The sequence below is a fragment of the Electrona antarctica genome (genome assembly GCF_951216825.1).
Source record: "Electrona antarctica genome assembly, chromosome: 18".
In the NCBI taxonomy this organism is placed as follows: domain Eukaryota; kingdom Metazoa; phylum Chordata; class Actinopteri; order Myctophiformes; family Myctophidae; genus Electrona; species Electrona antarctica.
In genome coordinates this window covers 14,937,896-14,952,793 of record NC_136799.1, presented here as the reverse complement: position 1 = coordinate 14,952,793, position 14,898 = coordinate 14,937,896, and the positions used below count along the sequence as shown (strand labels likewise).

The 14,898-nt window shown below is 43.1% G+C and overlaps 1 protein-coding gene across 2 annotated transcripts in view; it reads right to left on the bottom strand.

Annotated features, from left to right (window-relative positions):
• prkd1 (protein kinase D1) overlaps positions 1–12,629 on the bottom strand; it is a 54,790-nt gene extending 42,161 nt beyond the window's left edge. Inside the window, exon 1 of one of the 2 annotated variants that reach the window (XM_079529071.1) lies at positions 11,996–12,629. In XM_079529071.1, coding sequence (XP_079385197.1) covers positions 11,996–12,205 — 210 coding nt within the window. In that variant the 5' untranslated portion in view covers positions 12,206–12,629. Of the gene's footprint in view, positions 1–4,974; positions 5,104–11,995 lie in introns of those variants that run through there. The other variant, XM_079529072.1, reaches the window with a different exon arrangement.
• Positions 12,630–14,898: the final 2,269 nt, after the last annotated feature.

Here is a 14,898-nt window from a genome sequence, read left to right as displayed (position 1 = left end):
TGTGTGTGTGTGAGAAAGAGGTGTTAAGGTGGCCTACTGCACCCCATAATCCTCTGTAGTATTCCGCAACCTGCTGCTAAAACTTTTAATTAACAAAACGTGTGTGTGTTTCTGTATGTGTATGGTGGTACATACAGACATGTGTGTGTGTGGTGTTTTTGATACACATTTCCATTAGCATGCACACAACCCCAAGACCACGCATGGATGTGTGTGTGCGTGCGTGCGTGCGTGCGTGCGTGCGTGCGTGCGTGCGTGCGTGCGTGCGTGCGTGCGTGCGTGCGTGCGTCTGTGTGCATCTGTGTGTATCTGTGTGTGCGTGTGTGGTGTCATGACGTTACGATCGCACTAACAGGCCACCATTCTGTTAACACCCACAATCTCACATTTCTGGTATGTGCACGTTGTGTATGTGTGTGAGTAGCTTCATTTGTATACCTATACATACATGTGCATATAGTTAAGTGTGTGTGCGTCACATAAGGGAGCAGTGTGATAAAGTGTGACTGTTAATAATGGCATAATAGACCTGTCCCACGCTTGCCATGACATCAACCCTACACTGGAGTGAAATGGAATTACACACACAGTAGCATGTGTGTGCACGCGCGCGTGCGTGCGTTCTTGTAAGTGTATATGCAAGGCATCATGTTTGCTTGTTGACTTTGAATTGTGTTTGCGTGTGTGTGGGCGTGTGTGTATGAGGGTCTGTATTAATGCATGTAAGAGTGTGTGTCTTTGGTTTCTTTGTGTCTCTCTATGTGTGTATGCGTGTCTGTGAGTCAGTTTGTATCTGTGTGCATCTGTGTGTGCGTGTGTGGTCTCATGTCGTTAAGATCGCACTAACAGCCAGGCCACCATTCTGTTAACACCCACAATCTCACATTTCTGGTATGTGCACGTGTGTCTATGTGTGTGAGTAGCTTCATTTGTATACCTATACATACGTGTGCATACAGTATAGTTAAGTGTGTGTGCGTCACATAAGGGAGCAGTGTGATAAAGTGTGACTGTTAATAATGACATAATAGACCTGTCCCACGCTTGCCATGACATCAACCCTACACTGGAGTGAAATGGAATTACACACACACAGTAGCATGTGTGCACACGCACGCACGTGCGTGCGTGTGTTCCTGTAAGTGTATATGCAAGGCATCATGTTTGCTTGTTGACCTTGAATTGTGTGTGAATTGAAGAGTGTGTGTCTTTGGTTTCGTTGTGTCTCTCTATGTGTGTATGCGTGTATTTGAGTCAGTTTGTGTTAGTCAGTGAGTGCATGCAAGCAAGTGTGTTCGCAAAGAGAGAGAGAGAGAGAGAGAGAGAGAGAGAGAGAGATTGGAACTGTAACAGGCAGCTTGCTGTTGAATTAATTTCACAGAGCAAACCAACAAAACCTATTATTCGTCCCGTCTCCCACAACAACACATCCAGCCTGACCCAATCATTACGATATTATACCATCATGCTATAATATAATATTATTATCCACACTATGTCCGGCTGTGCACTGAGGGCAACTGACAGGGAGACAAGATTTTACGGCTGTAGCTACTGTACGTACCTCTTTGCGATCATTCGTTTTTTTGGATAAATCAAACAATCGCAAAGCAAAATAGCACAATTAATCGAAAAAAGATTGAGATCTAGATTCAGACACCTATGCGATCTCATTTCTAAAATTGAGAAGAATCGTGCAGCACTGTCCAATTCACTTTAGTTTTTCTTATGTTTTTTCTACAAGAGTGAGACTTTGAGAGGCGTAAGTCAAGCACTTTGATGCTGTCTGTTTAAAGGAGAATTCCATGCTAGAAGGCTTTCTTACCTTTATTTGTAGTTGTTACGTCCCCAACAAAGAGGTCCAGGTGTTATTTTGTGCAAAAGTGCATTATTGGCTATTTCCCCTAATATAAGCCCTCAATGGGGGTTGGGTTTTTGTGCTAATTCGCTTATTTCCATCGAAATAAGTAGTAAAGTGTGTTGCTTGGGATACTATTTACATTATGAAGAGAGGATATATACAAAAAATTTGAGCGTTGGAAATAAGCGAATTAGCACACCCCATAGCCCCATTCAATTCAATGCAATTCATTGAGGGCTTATGGTAGGGGAAATAGCCAATAATGCGCTTTTGCACAAAATAACACCTGGACCTCTTTGGTGGGGACGTAACAACTACAACTAAAGGTAAGAAAGCCTTCTAGCATGGAATTCTCCTTTAAAGCCGTAGTTGGCTCCAGGTGTCAGATTTTGAATAATGTTCAGCAACAACAGAGTACAGACTAAAGACAATAAATCTCAACTCTTGTGGAGGAAAATCGAGAATCACATTTGAGCAAGAATCGTGCAGCACTAATTAATTTCCTTTTTTTTTTTAAATCTATCAACGAATTGTGACAAGAATGCTAATGCTCCGTTCACACTGACAGCTACAAAAGATAAGCTTCCCAGCATATTAACTTTGTAGATTTGTATCTGAAGTTATAACCAGCTCAACTTTTCTGTAGCTTTGTAGCTGTTGTAGACTGACTGTGTAGCGACCAGTGTGCACGCAGCAAAAACTATTTTCATAATTGTTACAGGTGTAAAATGGTGTCAGGCAAAAACAACGAAAAAAGCCAATCCACATACTGTAATAAATTACAAATAATTATTATTTCCATTAACTGTTGCACCTCTACAATATACTTTTACAGAAAGTAGCAGAAGCGTTGTCAGCTTGTCGATTGCTATTTTCAGCTAAAGCTTTCCCAGAAAACTGAAATCACACCAGTATAGAGCCCTGAGGGACTCCGGTCAAGCATATGGGGATTTACAGTAAGGGCTATATCTTGCGCCACCCCTTAACCCTTATCCCTAAACTAATTTGCCATTTTTTACTATTTAAAAAAAGCTTTTACGATAGTTCAAATGGACCATTATAGATCTTTAACTCTTGAGAGCATAACATTGTACGCGCTAAACATCTGCATTACTTAATTTTGAGTGGTTAAAATGATTTTGGCTTAATGTCGATTATGTCGGTATCAGTCAGTAACACTCACTGCGCTATACCCCTGGGAGATGGATTGCTGAGGTGGAGCACCACACCTACCATCAGCTCCCAGTACCGCACTACTTGCCGCACCCAAGCCGTTCTACTCTTACACTGAGTTGGCGGTGCCTGGGATCAAACCAGTGAACTTGTGGTCCAAAGGCAGGAGCTCTACCGACTCAGCTACCCGGACACATACCCTGGAACCCCTTCAAGGACCCCACTTTGGGAACTACTGCTCTAGAGTTTAGATATCGCACATCACTTATGACTAACACCATCTCAGTAACAAACAATCATTAGTCCTCTGTTGTCACTGTAAGCGTTACTTTTGTCATGTACGGTAAGTCCTACAAGCTTCATTGTTGAGGCTGAAATCCTTAGTGTTACAGCAATTTACAGTTTGCTGTTTGATAGCTTAAACACTACAATATTTGAGTGAAACCTAACACTCAAGGAGCAGAACCTCAGCCCAGATGTACTGCACAGTGCACACCACTATCAGCACGCTCTCATGCTCACACGTTTTTACAATTTACAATGTAGGCATTTAGCAGACGCTCTTAATCCAGAGCGATTTACATTAAGCAAGAACAAAAAGCATGGCAATACATCATATACATAAAAACATGAAACATGCGTAAGCTAAGAACATAACAGTGGGATATATCTATATAATGAAACTATAATACTATACTATACCATATACAAATATACTATAAAGTGCTGCCTATGACTACATAAAAAGCAATTCTAGTGCTGTCTACATAACATTCTATAAGTCTGTATAAAATGCTATCTAAGTCTACATAAAGTGCTATCTATAAGGGGCTAGGGCAAGTGCTACGGGCCAGTTGCAACGCACACTTGCAACGCACATTGTTTAGCAAAAAAACACTAAACACACTTCTTTAAAAGCCATACCACACCTACAGTGACCAATATTGATCAAACACTCACAGACACATGTGTACTTTAAACCCCAGCATCCCCAGTATTGTGGGGAAAGCTTTTGCAGGAAATGCCAGATTTCCCGGACCCCTATTTGGGTACGGTTCGCTCAAATTGGACCCGTGAAGACCTCTAACGCAGAGGTTCTCAACCTGGGGGTCGCGACCCCTTAGGGGGTCCCGACATTATTTTGGGGGGGTCCTCAAATTATAAAAAAAAAAAAATCCTTAGTAACACTAAGGGTTAGGGTTAGGGTTACTAATGGATATCAATGGAAATTGAGAATTTACATATAGTACACATAGTGTATGCATAAACTTTCCTTAATGATTATATCTGGTTGCAGTAGGCTATTTATTTATGATGTATTTTTTCTATTATTAAGGTTATTGTAGTGGTCAATTTGTATTGGTGGTGGGGAGGGAGGGCCAATGCACGTTGAGAACCCCTGCTCTAACGTCAGTAAGAGGCACGTTATGGGCTAACTAAACCAGCAGTCTGGGTAATTGGTAATCTTGTTTGTTTTGATCCAGGCATGAACATATTTTAGTTCAGGCATAGTATGATCATAATGTGCGTGAGTCAGTGGGATAGATTGTGAGCCACACAGCCACTGGAAAGAAACTGCTGATGTCGGCACTATTTAGCCCAATAAAAAAAAAATCATGATATTGCAAAATGTACACACAAAAAATCTGTCCACTACACATGCTGTGCCGTCTGGCAAACATGCAGAGGTGTTTGGTGTGAATACAAGAAAACCATACAGAAATGTGGAATGTTTAAAAAAAATAATAATAATAAAAGATTGTGCAGATATGAAAGTCTATATTCAGCATGTATACGGCTGCACAGACACTATGGACCATATGCAGACCGCAGCCATCTTACCATATAAATTAATGGCAGGGTGCTAACAAGGTGTGACTTCCCATTGACACCAAACAGGAAAGTCTTAATCTGATTGTATGACACAACGTCAAACTCACCAACATTGCAACTGTACGAAAAGCTTGAATTATCTTCTTTCTATCCTCAAAGTGTTTGTTTCAAAAAACTCCACTGCAGAGATGTTATGAGCTACTTTCTTTCCTTGCAGGTGATTATTTTGTGTGTTGCAGTTTGGAAGTGCTCTCGGTGTACCACCTGTTTTGAATTTGCACATAACGCAGGAGGCAGCAGGAGGTTGCTTTACTGATAACGAGTGCTTCCAAATTCTGATGGCAAGATGGCCGCAGTCTGCAAATGGTCAATTAACCACTTAAACCCTATTCTTCGCTGACCGGTGCACCCCAGGGGTCTACATATACTTGGCCCACCCCATTTTTTCCATCTCAACCACCAACATCTTCACCGAAAATGCTCCGGTCTACAAGCTCACAGCGCGTCACTCACAACACGTACGCCACATTGTAAGCTTGTAGATCGGCTTTTTCATGACATGCCCAGAAAAGGGATGTCCATGTGGTTATATAGCGTTCTGCATCAGTTGAATCTTTGTAATGGTTTGGCTGGCTGAAAGAAAAAGGTGAGGGTTTACATACCACATAGTGTATGCATAAACTTTCCTTAAAGGGGCATTCCACTCATTTTCAACATTTTACTATGTCATTAATATACCTTAGAGCTGTTGTGTGGAAATAATAAAAAAAAGTCCCCCCCATTCTGTGTTTCCTAGAACCAGAGGTCTGAAAAAAATCATTAACATGGTAAAACACATCTTGATGATGTCATCAAGATGTGTTTCACCATGTTAATGATTTTTTTCATACTTACAGTTCTAGGAAACACAGAATGGGGGGACGTTTTTATTATTTCCACACAACAGCTCTAAGGTATATTAATGACATAGTAAAATGTTGAAAATGGGTGGTTTTCCCCTTTAACCCATTTTGGGTCGGGAACCCCTTTTGGTGTTAGCATTATGTTATGCTTTAGCTATTGAAAAATAGCAGATCTACAAGCTCATAGCGTGCCACCGAGTGGCGCGCTACGAGCTTGTAGGTCTGCTATTTTTTTTAAATCGAAGAACGACTGACATAGAAACATAGCTTTTTCAGAAAACTGTCAGGATGTAGAAGACATTTTTAGAATCTGATCTCAGGTCAAAATGGGTTAATGATTATATCTGGTTGCAGTAGGCTATTTATTTATGATGTATTTTTTCTATTATTAAGGTTATTGTAGTGGTCAATTTGTATTGGTGGTGGGGAGGAAGGGCATTTCCGGGGGTCCCCAGTACAGCCAAAGCACGTTGAGAACCCCTGCTCTAACGTCAGTAAGAGGCACATTATGGGCTAACTAAACCAGCTGCACAGACTCTATTGATGTTCTGCCTCAGTTGGTCCTCTCATGCATTCAGTCCAACTCCATGGCTTAACTCCTTTCAGAGAACTCATCATTTAGGCCCAAGCACAATATTGTTTTGTCTCCTAATTGCTCCATTCTCATGTCTCTGACCTCTGTGGCCCTATCAAGCACGCAACACAAATACAATAACAGTAACCTCTTGTAACATGTTCCGATTGTATATTTGTCTTCCAGCTGCTACACAGAGGGGGGCAACCTGCCCAACCGAGGAGGCCTCCCATGAATGTACAGTATCGAGTGTGTTCGAGGAGGGGTAATTAACATTGGGTTAATTTCGACCTGCTGATATTAGCATGTGGCTGACCGCTCAGCGCTTTATCTGGATAATGAGTAATGCAAACACACCATTGCATTTACATGTGGTGTTAACTATCTGAACACTATTTCGGGCATACATTATAATGTAAAAAAAAAACAATAGAATTTCCCCCAAAATATTCATAACTAAAGCTCACAATGCTTCACAATGTGATGCGTTGTGACCTTGTAGATCAGCAATAAATAAATAATGGAAATTGGGCTTAATTGGTTAATACACATTCTCGTTGTGATTTGTGATCAGATCTAAAATAATAGTGTTCTTTTTTTGTATAGTTTGAAGACAGACAGTTGAATTTGTGCTGTATTACACAGACAGCACGTTGGAGTACAATGTCTTCCTCAGCAACAGCGGTCACTCAGGACCAAACAACGTCAGACAGAACGTGACTCATGTTCACAATGCCAGTCCAGTCCAGTTCACACCTGGGAGGAGATCATGATCCAGGCAGTGGAGACAGGAGACAGCTTTAGTAGAAGTGTCACAATAACCGCATTCAACAGTTCCTTTAAAAGGATTTCAAATGCAGCCACACCAGAATGTGTTTACTTGCAATGTGGAGTATTTTAAAGTGTGTTCTCTGCCTTCGAGACAAGAGTGAGCAAGTCCATTTATGCGAGTCATCTGGCTGGACTTTCCACTGTCGCTCTAAAGACAGAACGTTGTTGTTTTTTTTGGGTTTTTTTCACAGACCGTGCATATACACAGATTCTGATTCAGCCACAGAATTCTTTGTGCAATCCACAGCCTGCCTCTGAGACCTATAAAAACGGCCAAGAGTTATTTAACCACTTAAACACTATTTATACTTTAGTATAACCCAAGGGGTCTATACTAGTCCCCGTTCTTTTTTCTCTATTGTACAAATCTCTTTGTCAAAAATAGCAGATCTACAAGCTCGTAGATGAGCTTTAGTTTGGCTAGTTCATAGGATTAGCATTTAGCTAGTTTTGGCCAACACTTCATGTTCGACACAAAACGCAGGGGGGTCATTCCTGACTGTCCGAGGGACACATGTTCCCAGGGTCCACTTAGTGTTTGGTTAGGGTGGAATCCTGGGAACAGAGGGCCCATGGGAGCATAAATATGCTCCCAAACTCAGGTCTGTGTGAAACCAGTTGGGAAGCAGTGAACTGTGGTCACACTGTTCAACAGAATGTATCTCTAGATGGACATAATATGTAACCATCTAACCAGAAGTTAACGGCTAACAACAGCACTTGGGCAGCCAGTCTCCAGCTGTCAATGTTGTCTACAGACGTAGAGTAGATAGTAAATAGAGGGTCAAGACTCTGGCCCGAGGCCTGAGATGTGGTTCTCCAACTGACTGGAGGGACAGAGGAGGACAAAAGAGAGGAAAACCAGTACGAAAGCTGAGTGGAGACAGTGTAGGAGACACTGCAGTATGAAGCTGAGAGGGAGACAGTGTATAGTAGGAGAGACAGACAATTGGAGAGCTGAGAAGGAGACAGTGTTGGAGAGACTGAGGTGGAGATGTGAGACTTAACCACTGTAGCACTTTGCGTACAATCATTTCTAATCGGAGCAAAGGTATTCATTGTAACCGGCTGTACATTGGGCACTTCAGTTTGAATCATTGAAATGCCTCAAATTGTCAGTCAGTTGTGCGTAGGTGGTAGGTTACATTGAGAAACACAATGACGGCCGGTGAATTAATAGACTCACGTGGTCATTTTAAAACTGATGCAGAGGCGTGCTATACCCTTTGAGCTTGACGCCACTGAGAGACAAAGAATAAATGTTAGAAACATCATTTTATCCTGCTATATTTAGACATGATATTGCTCCTGCTGATTGATTCCCTGAGATACTGACATTGTATATTTGCTGTCAGTGCTATCTCTATATTCTAACTAACTGTTTTGGACAAATTTGGTTTCCACCCGACAGAGACGATAATATCGTCTCTTTTCAACATTATCATGAGAGCAGGTAGGCCTATATTATAGGCCACCTGCTCTCATGATAATGTTGAAAAAGTAACTGTTTTGTTTGTACAGAATGGTGTAGTATATCCATACTGTTGTGTTCAGTTGGTTAGTTGTTGTGGCCTTCCCATTGCCTGAATGGAATTGGATGTGTGATGTGGGTGTCCTGCAACTTACAACATTTATTTACATGTTATATGGTCGGTTAATAGTGACTTGTGAAGTTATGTTTGTTAAGAATGATCTCACTTTTTCCAGGCAGCATGCATATAAAATGTAGTTTCACAAAATGAAAACATAATAAAAGCACAACAGTTGAAAACTAGAACTAGCAGTCCTCTGCAAGCATATGCAGGTGTCCAATTTGTTTGTTTAAATGATGAATTGCAATAAGGGAATCTAACTTTCAAATCCTTTTGCAGTGGATTCCAAGAGGATGGTGCAGCATGGATGAAAGCATGTTTTCCAAATTCACTTCTGCAACTGGGCACAAGATACAATATGAGATATTATTATTGTATATTATATTATATGTTTTGTGATCTCAGATTGTAATGTGCTTATATAAGTAAGTATGTTTGTAGCTGACTGTGACATATGTTTTGTGTGCGGATTGTGCATGTCTGTCTGTCTGTCTGTCTATCCATCCTACTAGAGTGTGTTCTATCATGTATGTAGAATAGTGTATGTGGCTGTGAATATGAATCCGCCTATTGACCCCAATGCATCATAGCCTGTGGCTGAATGGACATACTGGAAATACAAGTACACATATTGAATATTCCTCTCTGTCTGTCTGTCTGACACACGCACGCGCGCACGCACGCACACACACACAGTGCATGATCACTATCTGAACTCATACAAGCTCTCTCACTGCAATGTGAGGGGTTGTGACACCAGTGTTTTTTAACTGGTCTGTGTGCTGAGGACACACGTACGTGCGCACGCGCACGCGCACACACACACACACACACACACACACACACACACACACACACACACACACACACACACACACACACACACACACACACACACACACACACACACACACACACACACACACACACACACACACACACACACACACACACACACACACACACACACACACTTTATAATGATGCCATAATTTAGACTTGACCGGCATGTGAATCATAGAGCCACAGCTACAATGCAGCCAATGTACAGTATAGAAGTCTAGAGACAGAGGCTATTCCCACAAAATTCAAAGTAGTAGACCTAATTAAAGTCCTCAATGTTCATGTAACTGTGTGGATTGTGGAAGGTTCTATTTGTTAACTCTTGGAGTTACAAATGTATCAATTTTAAACAATAAGGATGGTGGTGTTAGGCTAGTCCTATAAATCCAAAGATTTATAAAAGTGGCTTTGAAGTTTGTTTATTGATATCTGGTATGACGTTGGTGATATTATGATCTATGACGTTTCACACAGAATATGTGTGACAGAAACACATAAAGATGCTGCTACTGAATGGTACTAAAAGTAACAATACAGGAAGGCCATCAGTGGACGACAGCAGGACCTTGGCCTCACTCTTACACCAAGGAGGTCAAGAAGACACCCTGCAGTAGTCCTGACAGACCTAGACTACGCAGATGACATCAGCCTGCTCTCCAACCACATGGAGCAAGCACAGGAGCTCCTGAGTCTGTGTGCCAAGGATTGGCCTACGGCTGAATGCCAAGAAAACTGAGGTGATCACCTATAACATCCAAACGGAACCTCCCCCGACAAATCAAACTCAGCTTCTTCGACGGTATAATCTGTTCTCCTATACGGCAGTGAATGCTGGACCCTGAAGCCAACTCTGCAGAAGGCTCTAGACGGGTTACACCATAATGTTACGTGTAGTACTCAACTTCAGCAAGAGTACACATGTTACCAACGTATGCCGGAATATTTAGGGTGAGCGACAAAATAGCAGCTAGGAGAATGAGACTCGCAGGACACTGCCAAAGACACCAAGAGCTCCCAGCCAGCAGACTGGTGCTGTGGGAACCAACACATGGGCACCGGTCACGAGGACATATGTGGATGTACTCAAGAAAGATGCAGGAGCGCAAAGCACCAACAAGCTGGCCGGATGTATGGAGAACCGGGATGACTGGAGGCGACGATGGAGGGCTCGTCTGAGGACGACCTAGAGATACAGCTAGCCACAACATGAATACTAATGCACATAATGAAGGCTGCTAATTCTAATACTAGGCCTACCAGTAAGATGCCTGAGGTCGCGTGCACGCATCCGCCTCGTTGACGGCAGAGTGCTGGGCGAGCGCTGGCGCGTTGGCATGAGGGGTCAGATCAACATGGAATGAATTCTGTACTGGCCAGTGGCCATATAAGGAGCATGTATTGAGTGTACAGGGCTTGATGAGGCCAGATAAACATATGGATTGTCAGAACAGGTCAGCTTCATACAGTATATGGAGATCTAAGGGTGGTAGCGGGGGACATTCTCTTGAGTGTACAGGGTTTGATGAGGGCCCAGGTAGGCCTTCATTGTTGGGCCTGCCGGGTGCGGCTGCACTAATAATTTTGGAGCAGGCCCGTCTAGAGTTTGAATGGACAGGTATCAGTCAAAAGGGAGACATCGAAGAGGAAGGATGGATGGTGAATGATCAACATATGGATTTCAGAACAGGTTCTGGCATATATCCATATATGGAGATCTGAGGTCAGATGTAGAGTTGCTGGCCAATATTGATGGCATCAGGGATCTCCATATATGGGCTTAATTGCGACAGCAGGTCGCATTTACTATGACATCAGTGATATCCCTCCCTGATGATGTCATGTGATGTCATGATGACCTGGGCACATATGGATTTCAGAACAGGTTCTGGCATATATCCATATATGGAGATCTGAGGTCAGATGTAGAGTTGCTGGCCAATATTGATGGCATCAGGGATCTCCATATATGGGCTTAATTGCAACAGCATGTCGCATTTATTAGGACATCAGTGATATCCATCCCTGATGATGTCACGTGATGTCATGATGACCTGGGCACCATATATGGTGGCTGATGTCACGTGGTGTCACAATGACCTGGGTGCTTGCCTGGTGTGACACTGACAGGAAATGCAAGATTCCATAGTAAATGCGTTGCAACTAACAACAACCACCATCATCATCATCATAATAGCCTACTACTACTACAACAAGAACAACAACAACAATAATTCATGTATTGACAAAATAGCTCCAAACGGCAAACCAGACTTTACAGACTGCTACAGGCTACTGCTATGAGAGTGATCTGCATATACTTAATTACTCAGTTATAGCTCCGCGTTAACAGTTTGTATTAACCTACTAACCTCCTATATTTACTCACCCTCTGGTCCACGATGGAACACGCCATCTCCCTAACCTGAGCCAGGCTCACATCTCCAGGGTCCAGCAGAACGGGCTCTCTGCTCAGACCGATCTGGATGTGGATAGAGACCCCTCCGTCCCCGTCCCCGTTCCCCACCGGTACCGGCAGCGGCACCGGGAGGAGGAGGAGAGGACTGGGGGCTCGGATCACCGGAGGGACGCTCGACATGTGTCAGCGACAGCGACTTCCCGTTCCGCGCGCGGCTGATGTAGCTGTTGGATTGATTGAACAGTTGTGAAACACTAAAAGAACGATCTCAATGTTTCTCAGCTTTGAATCGTAGCCTATTCCCCGGCGAGGCTTCAACAAAAACTGCGGGGAACAAACTGACCGAAAAATTGCGCACGTTGACAAAGTAAATTAACCGCAGAAGAGAGAGTGGACTCCTGCCTATGTTCGAGAGTTGAATTGTAGCTGGCTGACCGCAGGGAAGAAAAAATAAATAAATAAAAAGGAAACTTCCATCGAACTGTCCAAATTCTAATAGCCTACTATGAGTATAAACTAAGCGATAAAACAACAGCAAATGATGCTAGTTCCAGTAGTTGTAGTTATAGTAGTTATAGTAGCCCATGGGAGTCATTGGGGACGCTGTTGATGCTGACAGCACCGTGATGATGGAGGGATAGACGGACGTCAGCTGCGAGGAGAGCGCCTCCCACATAGATAGATAGATAGATAGATAGATAGATAGATAGATAGATAGATAGATAGATTTCAAGCACAACTCAATACAAAGACTGTTAACTGTGAGTGGACGACCCAATAAAGCATTACACTTGTTTACAAGAGGGTCCACCTTGTTCAATTCATCAAAACATTTAGAGACGTACACATAGACACTTCTATATAGCCAAAGAACAGAACAGGAATTGATCATAATGGAGGTAAAAAGGGAAAAGAAACATATACAACTAGAAAAAGTGCCCTTCTGGGCACAGGTCTCCACCAGGAGGATGTTTTGTGTGTGTGTGTGTGTGTGTGTGTGTGTGTGTGTGACGCGGCTTGGCCTGTTGTAGCGCCAACATGAGGCTGATTTGAAAACTGTCAAGTGGCATTTCTTCCTCAGCCTAGTGGGAATATGCATGCACAGTTTCACCGCAATCGGACGCTGCGTTGAGTAATTGTGGCAATTTGTACAAAACGGGTACAAAGCGGGCTACTCCTGAAAGGTTTAGAAGCCAATCGTAGGCAATGAAGGTGGATTATGAGAAATCAAACAAACGTGTCTTGATCACATGACTATGGAGAGCATGTGTACCGATTTGCGTGAAATTTGGATAAAATCTGAAGGAGTAATATTAGAAAATGTGTTTTACATATGTCGGCCTCCTCCTGAAAAATTCCAGGCAAAGGTTTTTCCTTGGCCTCTAGGGAGTTGGTTGATACAAAGTTATCCACAGATCCGTGCAGTTAGAGGTAAAAACACTTTTCGGCGAGTTATAGCGCCACCATGAGGCTGAGTTGAAAATGTTCATGTGGCATTTCTTCCTTGGCCTAGAGGGAATGTGCGTGCACAATTTCACGGAAATCACACGATGTGTTCATGATTTGCAGCATTTTGTTTGAAACTGAGCACTCTTCTTAGCCAATCAGGATGGAGTCTGAGAAATCTGAAAGACCCGTTTTGTTGAATGGCTGTGAGACTGTGTACCAATTTGTGTGATGTTTGGACAAAATCTGTAGGTGTACTGTCCAAAAACTTGTTTTGCACAAAGCGGCCTCCCTCTGGTGTTGTGGGTGTGGAGTGTGGACTTTGTTAACATTAAGAAATTATTTAGACAGGTACATGGTATCTTGGTGGTGTATTGAATCTTGTGGACCAGACCCATTGCAAGCTGCTGTACTCTGTCGTCGACCCTAAGCCATTCCAGCCTTCAAAGTGGGCAGGGGTGAGGCCAAGTAGGAGCCTGACCAGTTCTGGAGGTCTGGAGCCTTGTTTTAAGGGCCTTTGAGGTGCTGTGGTACCAAGAGGTGCATGCATAGTCGAAGAAACCTTGTACGAGGGCTCCTGTTATAGGGTCTTCAAGGTGTTTTTGTTGTTTTATCACCGGAAAGATTAGCCTCCAGGATGGAACCTAGGTAGGTAATTTCATCTTTTCGTGTGATAATATTGTCACCCACTCTAACCAAGAAGCCACCTGCCTTTCTGAGATTGAGACTATTTGATACAAAGAGAATGGATTCAGTTTTTCCCAGGTGTAAGGATAGTTTGTTATCAGTGAGCCAGGTGCAGATTCTACCGAGTTCAGAGCTGAGGGTCTTTTCAACCTGCAGTTTGTTCCTGTCCGAGACCAGTGCTGAGTCTGAGTCATCTGCGAACAGGAACAAGTTGCAGTCACAAGCTGATGTCATGTCGTTTCATATATTAGGAACAGATACAGACAGACAGACAGACAGACAGACAGACAGGCAGGCAGGCAGGCAGGCAGGCAGGCAGGCAGGCAGGCAGGCAGGCAGACAGACAGACAGACAGACAGACAGACAGACAGACAGACAGACAGACAGACAGACAGACAGACAGACAGACAGACAAGGCCTACATGCACACATGGCACAGTGCGCGCACACCCACACACACACACACACACACACACACACACACACACATTTATGTCCACACAAAGGAAAATGCACACAAGGACACAAACATTATGGGTGCAGTTATGTTACAATCACAAGCCTATGACATGTCTTGGAATCATGATACAGCAAGAATGTCACTCAGCAGCGTCTCTGATAGCCATATCCGTTCACATGACAGTGCTCAGGACTAGGCTTGTTCTCATATGGTGGCATAGACAGTACAACAGGGACAGTACAACACCTCGCAAGTCCTTCTGCCTCATCCTCTGGACACT